The 12,097-nt window shown below is 42.4% G+C and overlaps 2 protein-coding genes across 12 annotated transcripts in view; one reads left to right on the forward strand and one right to left on the reverse strand.

The window, feature by feature from the left end:
• Positions 1–2,806, reverse strand: part of SLC26A8 (solute carrier family 26 member 8) — a 77,276-nt gene extending 74,470 nt beyond the window's left edge. For 2 of the 8 annotated variants that reach the window (XM_013044811.2, XM_013044801.2), the window contains exon 1: positions 5–381. In XM_013044811.2, coding sequence (XP_012900265.1) covers positions 5–322 — 318 coding nt within the window. In that variant the 5' untranslated portion in view covers positions 323–381. Of the gene's footprint in view, positions 1–4; positions 385–2,677 lie in introns of those variants that run through there. The other 6 variants (XM_013044812.2, XM_013044806.2, XM_013044802.2 and 3 more) reach the window with 5 other exon arrangements.
• The window catches only part of MAPK14 (mitogen-activated protein kinase 14), a 78,095-nt gene continuing 68,765 nt past the window's right edge, over positions 2,768–12,097 (forward strand). Inside the window, exons 1-3 of one of the 4 annotated variants that reach the window (XM_013044815.2) lie at positions 2,867–2,991; positions 3,341–3,423; positions 11,095–11,199. In XM_013044815.2, the coding sequence (XP_012900269.1) occupies positions 11,174–11,199 (26 nt within the window). In that variant the 5' untranslated portion in view covers positions 2,867–2,991; positions 3,341–3,423; positions 11,095–11,173. Of the gene's footprint in view, positions 3,424–11,094; positions 11,200–12,097 lie in introns of all 4 variants that reach the window. The other 3 variants (XM_045074775.1, XM_004770713.3, XM_004770712.3) reach the window with 3 other exon arrangements.

Consider the following 12,097-nt stretch of genomic DNA (forward strand, 5'->3'; position numbering starts at 1 on the left):
AAACCTGCGGCGCTCGACCCCTTACAGCTCCGGGCCGCGGATCCACTTGGTTCCCCGAGCGTGGCGCGAGTGCTGGCGCTGGGGTCGGACGCTGCTCGGACCCGGCTGGCGGCGCTGTAGACGCGGACGCCGGCCGTTCCCGAGCCGTTGCTGCCGAGCTCGCGGGCGTTCTGGCGGGCGGGGTACCGGAGAATGGGCAGTTGCAGTAGGGAGCCGGGAGAAGAGGGTTGGGAGGGGGTACCTGGGCTGGGGAAGCCCCTTCACCTGTGCCATCCAGGCCTCCACTTGCTTTGGGGTTTGACTGCTCTTGGCTGGGGGGCATCTAGATACCAGGCCTTGTGCCCTGCACTTCACTTAGAGTCATTCACTTAAGTCACCCTACGACCACGTCAGGTCAGAAGACGAAGGAGGAAACTGGAGGCTAGAAGGTCATTCGGGTTTCCAACCTTAGCTCTCGGCCCACAACCCTGACTCCTCCCACTGAAGGACGCTCTTCTGCCCAGGTCTCTTGCTGCGCTCCCCTCTAGAGCCCCGCCCTTTAACCTTCTGAAGTTGATTCTGCCCCTGTCACTGTCTCTAACTCTGCCTTGTAGTCCTGCTTGGCCCAGAGCGGTTTTACACCTGCTCAATTACTGTATTAGTATCTAATGTGTTCACTTTACTTAGTCCTTACTTTTTGTAGATTGTCACCCCCATAAGGCAGGGATTTTTATCTGTAACTGCTGTATTATCAGTGCATAAACAATGCGCATATAGTAATAGGTTAATAAATTGTAAATCTCATGTAAGCAGCAACTGCCTCTGTTTTTGAATCGACTTTAATTAGAAGTGCCTGGTACCCAGTAGGTATTCAGTACGTAATTGTTGAATGAGTGACTGAATGTACTGCTTACTTCATCTTTGCCCTTTCAGTCACTCACCTCACTATCCCAATTTTTTGGATAATTTTATGAATTCCTTAGGATTCCCGCTGCTGAGTTTCTTCCCTTCTATCAATGCACTCATTACCTTGGTTCCCCACTCCTACCTGCTATATCACAGTCATATTTCTTACTCTTACTTCCTCCTTCAACCTTCATTACTTATGGGAAAGCTCTCTAACCTGCATTTTGGAACATTTTCAAGCCGGGTGTCTTCATAGGCAAGAGAGTCCAGGCTAAGCCACACTGAATCCCCCAAAGAAAAGCTTTCCATGAATCATCCATGATTCTGGTTTTTGTTTTTCCTCAAGGAGAACTGAGGATCCTGCACTACCTCCTAAACTGAGATCATGGTCATTATTCATGATTAGTCCAATAAATATTTATGGTGTACCAGTTATGTTCCAGGCACTGTGCAAGATGCTGGGACAAGATAGGCAAAATCGGAGCACTCCAAGGGATGCGTAACACCAAAGCTCTCTAAGTAAGTGCTGAGAAGTGTCCTGGCTCGGACAGAGTTCTTTCTTTCTTTCTTTCTCTCTCTCTCTCTCTCTCTTTTTTTTTTTTTAAGATTTTAAAAATACATTTGAGAGAGAGAAAGTGAGAGAGAGCATGAACGAGGAGAAGGTCAGAGGGAGAAGCAGACTCCCCATGGAGCTGGGAGCCCGATGCCGGACTCGATCCTGGTACTCCAGGATCATGACCTGAGCTGAAGGCAGTCGTCCAACCAACTGAGTCACCCAGGCGCCCCTAACCCAGTTATTTCTAAGAGAGATTGTGACAAGCTTAAAAGTGGGGGGAGGTATGGGGTTATAATATCTTGCCCAATCACACTTATTTTGTTCAGCTTTATAAATAACCCTATAAGGTGGGAATGTAAGGCAGGAATTATTTTTGCAGGAATTATTTTTCCCAGAACTAGAACGAAGGTCTAAGAAACGTCAATCGACTTGCCTGATGTGACACTGCCAGAAGACCACTCTCTGCCTTGCCCCCCCCCTTTTTTAAAGATTTTATTTATTTGACAGATAGAGATCACAAGTAGGCAGAGAGGCAGGCAGAGAGAAGGTGGGGGGAGCAGGCTCCCTGTCGAACAGGGAGCCCAATGTGGGGCTCCATCCCAGGATCCTGGGATCATGACCTGAGCCGAAGGCAGAGGCTTTAACCCACTGAGCCACCTGGCTGCTTCTTAATCTGAAAGGCATGAATCAAATGCTTAAAATCGTCTTCACTGGAAGCTTCAGAGCAGAAATCAGTTTCAAACCCTCTGAGTAATGTTTCAAAACCCCTTTCAAAGGGAGATACTGGAGACTTTCCTTAATCAGAACTACCTGGGGCATTTTGTAAAAATGCGCATTCTTGGAGCCTGTCACGGACCTATCCACTTAGACTCCCTGTGGGTCCTGAGACTTTGCATTTTTAAACATGTAAAGTGATTCTTCTGCACATAAAAGTTTAAGAACCGCTAGGAGAGTTTGGATGGAAAACCTCAGCCTTAATGCAGAACTAATATTTGCTTTTGGGATAGAATTCGTCACAATTCCGAAGATTAAGCCGTATGTCTTTGAGCAGATGGAATACAACGGCTTTCTGGCCAGAATCTCCTTTTTTTAATGTAAATATTTCTTGGAAATTGGGTGTTCTGCTTAGCAGATGCTCAGCTGCTGGTTGACTACAGGCAGTTCAAAGATCTTTTGGCTCTTTTCCCGACACCCTATTAGTCACTGTCGCTTTCCACAACGGAGCCAGGCACTTACCCCGCCGACCACGGTGGGGCGCACGCGGCATACATTGCCAGGTTATCCCTTCCTTCCCGGGTCCGCCTTCGCGCCCTTAAGTCCCTGAGAGTTCTTGCCTCTGGTGTCCAGCTGTTGCTCTTTTCTCGCGAGAAGTGCTCCTCCCATCCTCTCCCGTCGTCAACCCCCTCCCGTGGGCAGGTTCCATATTGGGTAAAATCTCGGCTCGCGGAGAGTCCCGGGAGCTGCTCTCGCGAGAGTACGGCAAGAGGCTCCTGTTCGCTGGCTCTGGAACGGCGACCACTGGAACCTCAGCGGGCGCTGCAGCTGGAGCGGTAGTCCCGCGGCGCAGCCGGGAGTCGGCCTGGTCTGGGAGAGGGTGCAGGGAGAGCGTGGTGGGCGCAGCCTTGGGCTCCGGAGCGTGCCCTTGCCCTTAGCCGGGCTCGCTCCCGTCGCTGAGGCGCGTCCAGCAGCTGCGGCTGACAGGGGCCGCGCGCGCGGGAGTCGGCGGGGTCGCGTCTGCCGCACCTGCGCCGACTGCCAGCTCCAGGTCCCCGCCGGGCCGGGCGGGCGACGAGGGCCGGGGAGCGGGAGCGGGTGCAGGCGGGGCCCCTCAGGGCCACCTCCTAGCCCCGCGGCCGCCGCTGGAAGATGTCTCAGGAGAGGCCCACGTTCTACCGGCAGGAGCTGAACAAGACAATCTGGGAGGTGCCCGAGCGTTACCAGAATCTCTCCCCGGTGGGCTCTGGTGCCTATGGCTCCGTGTGGTGAGTGTCACCGGGTTTGGGTCTGCGGTGGGCTGAGTGGCCCTTAATACCCCAGAGCCAGGCCTGCCCCCATAGCTCAGCGATGCACCAAGCGGCAGGAATTTTCCTTGGGGGAGAGCACCGCTGCCTCTTGGACCCCTGTCCTGCACTCCCTGTACCCCTTGCACCCCTCACTCTGCACCCCCAGGTAGGCGGTCAGCTGTGTGCACGATGCAGGTCCACGGTGGGTTGTGGTGCTGGAGCTCGTCCCCGGCTCGCACCTTGCGCAAGCCCTTCTTGTGGGGATTGCTGCTTCGGGGGCAGGCACGGGGGCGGGGGTGCCTCTTCGGGGGTCTCCCTGCCAGCATCCAGCAGGAAGATCCTCTCCGGAGGTGCGTCTACTTTGGGCGCCAAAGCCCGCCCTCAAAGCAGACAAGCCCGGGGAGCTGCAGGGAGAAGCAGAAGGGCAAAGCTCGACTGGGAGACTGCGGTTGTCGGAACAAAACTGACGACGACGAAGGGCGATCTGTCCGGGTGTTTTTTTTTTTTTTTTTTTGCAAACCTCTTTCGAAATCTCCTTTTGAGAAGCATTCGTTTTGAATTCGCACTTGCATTATCAGCGACCCGTGGAACCTAAAATACCGACTTTATCTCGGCCAGCACAGTGCCAGCTTGAGTGGTGTGTTTCCGATTCGGTTGAAAGCGTATTTCCTTTTTGCAGAGTGGGGGTGGGTGGTAGTGCCTGCAAGAACACTGCAGCTTGAGAAGCTGGCGGCCTCACTGATTAGTCACATACCACTGCTCATTTAAGTATTGTTTGGCAAAACAATTTTCCCCTTTGGAGCAAGCGAGATTCAGATCCGTTGGACGCGCTCAAGAGCAAGAAGTTACTAACAATGCTGGGGTGTATTGTAAATATTTTTAAATTGCAGTACATCTTGTGAATATATATATATATTTTAAAGTCCGTGAGAGAGTTTGCAGGGAACTTATCTGCATTTGTAGCCTGAGGTACACGATGGTTTTTGTAAAGATCTATAGCAAAGGAAGGAGTAGTCTATAGCAAAGGAAGGAAGAGACACGTCTCATCTTTAAATCACACTGGGTGTTTTAAATTAAATTGATAACATAAAATTTCTGGATCTGAAATATTTCACTAATTTAGGTATTACACACTCGATTTTAGATTTACTGTAACTTGAGAGCTGCTGATTTGAGACTAATTCATGTATTCATGTGCATGCATCATTTGAAAGGGGCTTTATAAAATTATTTTTTTGTTTTGGAACAAATTCCAGACTTTTGGATGTATTAATCTTTATAATTCCTGTGTTTCTTGCAGTCACATCATGAATTTCCTGTTTGGTAGAATCTTCTGGGTAATTGAGATTATGCAATTGTGTCAGGAAACAGATCATGTTGCATCTTCTAGTTCAAGCTGTGTGAGTTAATGTTGCTGATAGCTCCATGCTTGACATCTCCATTTTTTTAATAATACGGCATTTTAGATTTTAAGGGAATTTGCGACATTTTACTATAGATGTGTATATATGTGTGTGATTGATTTGCAAATTTTCAAAGATTTATTTAGATCATTGCTCCTTTGATAGCTTACTTTTTTGCCTTTATTTTTCATTCTCCAGTTGACATTAATTTTTGTAGTACCAGGTTTTTGTTTCCAATGATGTTTAAACTTTAATGAAATGATACAGCAGAATAACTCAACTCTGGGGAGTTTAGTGAACTTGAAATGCTTGTAAGGTTTTCCTGCTGTTGGTATGAATAACTCTACACTGGAATTGAAGATTCAGATTTTCAGTGAGGTGTCATTAAAATGACCTTTACATTTCTTTAGTACTGTACTTTTCTGGCTTACAGAAGCCAGCAGTATCTGACACTTGGAAGTAATTTTGCCAAACAGATTTTTAAAAATAGGTCATGTGTTCACATTGTATAAAATTCAAAAGGCATAAAACGATATTTAATGAAAGGTATCCTTTCCTTCTTGTTCTCCAACCATGTCACTCCTTTCCTCAGAGACAACCACTGTTCAATTTCTTATGTGTCTTTTTTTTAGTAGTAATTCTGTTAAGGTATTTAAATTGTAACCTATGGTATAATGATGGAGGAAAAATACATCTGATATTATGTGACAGTTGAATATAAACAAATGTAACTGACTTTGGATTAGAAATACTGGAATTCAGATTTACAATTAAGTGGTATCTCATTCAGAATTATTTGAGGTTGTTCTTTCAATTAGCTTTTTGGGTATTGCAGAAGACTGGTTTTTTGTGTCCCCCCCCCCAGCCCCCTTTAAATTTCTTTTAGTATCCATTCTGGAGCCTCTGTTATTTTTCACTACCATCATCCTTTGAGAACAGATTTGATTTTAGGAAATAATGCAATCAAACTGAATTCAAATAATTTAGAGAACTTGTACTCAAGTCTGGTGAAAAAGATTAGGCATTCAGATTGGTCATACTGTTTTAGGTCAAATAGATGTTGTATCTATAAAGTAATGACCGAATTTCTTGTGTGACTTGTAGAACTGGATCTGAAGTCTGTTCCAAAAAAGAATCTCTGAAAGCATTTTAAGGAATGCAACCTCACTGAAATAGGTGTCAGTTTCCTAATTTGATTGTTCCAAAGTGTGATATGCTTTGATGTATAACTTAAGTTTTTTAATATTAAGCCTATTTTCATTATTTTAATTTGTTCTAAGTATACGGTAGAAAAGCAAATAGCATCCTGTATGATAACCAACTATGAATCCAATATCGAGGAATCAGACTAGAAATTGAGAATCGATAAGGTTTTATAAATATGCTTTTCCTTTTTAAGGGAGTAAAGGGAACTAAATAAGTCTTGCAGTTTTAAGGAACTTTGTGCATTGTCTGTGAGGGGAAATGAAGCAAAAGTATTGTTTAAGAATACTTTGTTGCAAAGCATTGATTTTTTGGTTTTGGGACAGAAGGGGGGGTACTTTTTGCGGTGAATTTAAGGAAATACAAACAGGAACTTAAATGCCTTTCCTCTGGGTATGGTTTTTCCAGACCCTTGCTGTTGATTAGAGGAGGTGGGGCCCTGGTCGCCATAAAAGAGGTGAGAGTTGAGAATTACTCTTAAGTCCTAGTCATTTGTTTATTCTACAGTATTGAGTACGACTAGATAACAGGCGAGGCTTCCTGAGCTAGAGCGCTGAGCAAGACAGAGAGAATCCATTCCCTCCTCAATCTTATAGCCTAATGCGAATAATAACTATATTTTATGGATTGCTTACTATGTTCTGGGCATTTTGCTGTGTAGTTTATATTTTTCATCAGTATATAAAGCATATACATGATTTTTAGTAAGAGGATAGCAAAATTTACTAAGAAATCAAATCCAGCTTCCTAAATGCTTTGTGTAATAAGACTGTACATACATAAATGTAATATAAATAAAGCTAAGTTTTAGTGTTAATAGCCATTTACAGTTTTAAATCTTTTTTTTTTTTTTTCTTTTGGGATGAGCCAGGGCACAGATAAATGAAAAAACATCACTGTTGACTATGCAAAGATGACTTTCTTGACTCCTGATCAGTAAGAGAGGCTTGCCCTTTATTTTTCTAGTGGTGATAATAGGCCCGTACTGATCTTTCTTCCCATTTGCTTTTCTTTGTAACCAAAAGCAAGGTGATTGGCTGCATGTCACCAGTACTAACAAATAAATATTTAAATCTAATAACAAATATTTATATTATTAATATATAAATATTTTAAAAAAGATTTTATTTATTTATTTGACAGAGAGATAGTGAGTGCAGGAACACAAGAAGGGGAAGTGGGAGAGGGAGAAGCAGGCTTCCCGCCAAGCAGAGAGCCCTATGTAGGACTCAATCCCAGGACCCTGAAATCATGACCTGAGCCGAAGGCAGACACTTAAAGGCACCCCCGATATAAAAGATTCTTTAAAAAGAACTCAAATTTGGGGCACCTGGGTGGCTTAGTGGGTTAAAGCCTCTGCCTTCTGCTCAGGTCATGATCTCAGGGTCCTGAGATGGAGCCCCACATCAGACTCTCTGCTCAGCAGGGAGCCTGCTCCCCCCCCCCCTGCCTGCCTCTCTGCGTACTTGTGTTCTCTCTCTCTGTCAAGTAAATAAATGAAATCTTAAAAAAAAACCCTCAGATTTGTTATGAAGTCGTATTTTATTTATCGAATCCCATTTTTTTCTGATACTTTTCTACTGGCTCCCATTTTAAAATAAGGGTATTCTGAAGCTCTGGCTTTTCAGTTCTGCCAGTTTAATTTCTTGATACTGAAGACTACTCTTTTTAAATTTCCCTCTAACTCAGCGTTAGAGATGATTTGTATGTTGACTCTTTCATGAACTTGCTTGGGCAATTGTGCAGATGGTGCTGAACCCCTGAAGCTTTGAATTCAAAGGTGGAAGAATTCACTGGGCTAGATCATTCTCATTTTAGTATAAATTGGCATTTTTATGGGATTTTACACTATAAAGTATTTTCATTGAAAGCATCATCATTCAATCTTTACTGATTCTCTGTTATTATTAACCCAGTTATGTAGAAGAAGAACTGTACTCATTTCTAGAAGGAATGGCTTACTTGTCAGTGGTACTTTGGATTTGGTTCTGGGGTTTCAATACTTTAGAAGTTGTCTTTTCTCTCTATACAGGCTGTTGAGTTTGTGTGATAGTACCTTCTTTTGTGCTGTTTGCATTTATCCCTCTTTTTGTGAAGAAAGAGGTAGCTGGGTCACTTGCAATAGAGCTATGACTGTACAGAACCAATCCCACCAGCGTCATTGCCTAGCTAATCTGAGGGGTAGTGACTTAACTTGTTAAAGTATACCTCTTCCTCAGAATTGATAGACCAAAAAATGAACTCATTGCCCAGATAACATTTTTTCCCCAGTAATTATTAGGCAGTGCAAATATTTAATTTCTGAATTTATTAATTATGTTGGTTTGAAATTCTTCAGTGTAAAGAAGTGTTATAAAGTTGGTACTATCTGTACATGTTTGTGTTACGTAAGTAGAGAATATTAATAGAAAAAAATCGCCTCTCCAGGCCTTTGAAAATACATTAGATTTTTGCTCTTTACTGTGAAATTTGTTATTGATTAGTTCCTGTACAGGAGGTATCCTTTCTATAATGCTCAGTAAAAACCTCATTGTAAAGTGGGTTTCTTGGCTTAGGGAACCTAGGGATTTTTGTATCACAGTCACCATGTACTTGGAAGTCATGTATGTATTTCTTCAGGACAAAAAAACCCAAAAACAAAAACAAACAAAAAAATCTCTTTAAACTTGAGGTTTTTTTTTTTTTAAATTTTTGTGTAAATAAAGCTTTCAGTATTAGAAGTTTGTCTTTGCAAACAGGGTTTGCACAGGGTTTCCATAAATTAAGTGCTTGTGTGTTAAAAATTTATAAAATGAACCAGTTTCTAGCATTTCAGCCTGTTAAGAGTTTATTATAGCAAAGAGGAAAATGGTGGTCTGTAAATTCTGCAGTTTTGACAAATAGGTCTTGGATTTTTGACATGACTCCTAGGCTGAAGGTCAGGGGAGAAAGAATACAGAAAAGAGCAGCCTAGGATGACCCCTAAGTTTTGGTTTTGAACAAATGATTATTTCAGTACCACTATCTGAACTTTGGAGTATTGTAAGAATTGCTAAAGCAAATGGAGAGAAAGAGGGATTCATGCTAATGTCCTTGAGGACAGGACTGTGTGTTGTATGGATACTTGGAGCACCTACTATGTATGAATCCTTCTTCAGGTCTTGGAGATGGAGTAAGAACAGATGAAAATTTCTGCCCATAAGAACCTATATTCTAAGGGGGATGAAAGTGGAAATAGGTAATAAAATTTATAGTATGTCAGGCAATTGTTGCTATGGGGAAAATGAAGAAAGGAAAGGAGAGGGAATACTGGGATGGCTGTGTTGTCCTTTTAAGCGGGCTCTTTTAGTCAGGGCAGGCCTCAGTGATGAAGTGACGGCTGAACAAACACCTGCAGGAGGTGATGTAGAGCACGGGTTGGACTTGGGTCATGAGGGAAGAACATTCCAGGCTAAGGGATCAGGAGGTGCAAAGGCCTCAAGGCAAAGGCCTCTTTTTCTAGGATAGCTAGGAGACCAGTCTGGCCAGCAATGAATGATCCAGGGGCCAAATAGTAGTAGAAGAGGGTGGAGGGGCTGCAAATGTGCAGGAATCATGAAGGGCCTTGCTTTCCTAAGAACTGTTCCTTTTACTCTGGGCGAGAGGGGAGGCCATGGAGGGTTATGACCAGAGGAGAGACACATGATCTAATTTACGTTTTAACAGATAACTCTTCTCTGGGGTCTCGTATTTTTTCAGTTCTATTCCCTACCCATTGGAGGTGCTAATTATAGTTTAGGGTAGAATGGGGGAGTCTGATGAATTGGTGCAGAGCCCCAACCCATGTGCACAGCTCTCATTCCAGAAGGCTCAGAATACTAGAGCTGGTACTTCTGTTGGGCCCTAGAAATTCAGGGTATTCCAGTCCAGCTCTTTAAATAACATGGGCTTACTTCACTTTTTCAGGTTTCTGTTGCCAAAAGGAAGGGAGCGAAGAGATTAGCTCTAGACTTCTGCTGACAAAAGAAGATTAGCCTGCTGGCAGGTTTAATGTTTTCTAACTTCTTTGGGCTTCTAGGTTTTTTCTTACAATTGGGTCATATTTTGAAAGACACTTTTACCTTCCTTCAGCATTTAAGATCTCATTTATTTTGTGTTTTATTTGACCCTATATCTGCTTTACATTCCTCCACCTTACCCCATTATAGTTATTTTAGTAGAGGTCTGATTATTGTTACCTGTTACTAATGTTTTGGCTGTGAGGCCCCAAGGGCTTCTCTGTTAACTTGAATAAGTTGTGATTACATAATTCTACACATACATGACCCTATAAAATCTTATAGGGTTTATTGTCTTACCTGCCTTTATAGATACACAGGTTTCTCTCCTCTTTCATGAAAGCTCTCCCCCTTTTACTGCTCTATCATCTAGTTGGGGAAAATAAGTGTTCCTAAACACAGATTCCCATGGTAACATAACAAAAAGGTAATAGAACAAATGTTTATTTTGTCTAGCTGCTGTCTGAGTAACTTTAGACCCTGAACACGTTGGCTCCAGTTACTTTGAATGATGTTGTTATAGATTTCCTTGTTTTCCTCAAAAGCTCTAGGCCTTGGTGGTATTATCACTATGCCTGTGACATGAAGGAGCTATGTATGTGTGTCTTACTGTCAGTCTACCCACAAGTTTGCTTTTCCAAGCTTATGGTCCCACGTGGAGGCATCACACAACACAACTATGTCCAAAAAAAAAAAAAAAAGGCAAAAAGCATACCAGTTGTCCCCTTTGTTTTCTTAAATTCATTAATTCAGTATTGCCTGTATTAAGCACTGCACTAGATGTTATGTTTATAAAAATGAAAAGGCAGAAAGGGTGACTGCTTTCAAAAGTATCAGTCTAGGGACATGTTACCTTGTTTCCTCAGAGATTACTTTGTAAGTAATCTCTTTGTAGCTTTCTTTTCTGCATTCTTTCACTTAAGTTGCCATTTCACATCCACCTTTATGTTTCTAATGGCTTCCTTTGAAATTTTCTTTTAGATTCTTTTGTCTCCCTTGACTAGTGACACTGGTTACTTTATATCTAGGGAAACCCTGTGCAAGGATATATGTTGGAAATCTGTGTCAGAGAAGCCCTCCCATCTGATGATTCAGATCTAGAAAGTGATGACATCAGCATGTGCCCACAACAGGTCAGAACTTCTTCTTTTGATCTGCCCAGGGTTCACGGAGGCTATGTGTTAGGGGAAACAGGGGACTGTCAGGGTAAGGGTCCTTTAGAGCCTTAACCCAGCTCTATAATTCCACTTGGGGCGGTGTCTCTGCTGAGATAGTCTTCTTTACCTACAAATTAAGTGCCCTTAATCGTGCCGTTAGTCTGTCCTGTGACACTGAGCTTGAAGTGTCTGATTTATACAAGTGCATATTGAATTCTTTCTTGTATTTCATCATCCTTGTAGTAGATGTAACTTTACTTACAGAAATAATTGCATTATTCTTAATATCCCCCAAAAGGTATTTCGCCACCCCCTTCTGTCAAATCCATATAGGGTTTTATCTAGCTTGAGCCTTCTCGAACTTAGACTTTTGCATAATAAGTTTCTATTTATGTTTTCTTCTCCAGGCAACCAAATGCTGGGAAAATCTTAGTTATCTTCTTCAGCTTCTTAATGATTTTAGTATTAAACTGAAGTGAAATATTGATGTTGGCATCTTATATTGATAAACTTCTAATAATTTTCTCATTTGACATTTTAAGTTTATCTTGCTTCATTTTTTTGTTCCTAGTTTAGGAAAAAATGTTATGTGTACTAGATGTCATGTGCCTTATGCTTTGAATGATCTGCTTTGAAATTAGCAATCTCAGTAAGTTAAATGGTATCAATGCTAAAGGGAGCAAAAGGGGAAAATAGCAAATTAAGAAAACAGTAAGTATTATGAACATTTATCGAGTTCCAAATATAATATAACCTAGGGTTACTCAACTTACTGACATTTTGGTGGGATAATTGTTTGGGGTGGCTGACTATCTTGTGGATTATAGGATATTTAGCAGTATGCTTGTACCCTACTTGCTAGATGTCAGGAGCA

The sequence above is a fragment of the Mustela putorius genome, unplaced genomic scaffold, assembly GCF_011764305.1.
Source record: "Mustela putorius furo isolate JIRA1106 unplaced genomic scaffold, ASM1176430v1.1 tig00000135_pilon_pilon_pilon, whole genome shotgun sequence".
Taxonomy (NCBI): Eukaryota; Metazoa; Chordata; class Mammalia; order Carnivora; family Mustelidae; genus Mustela; species Mustela putorius.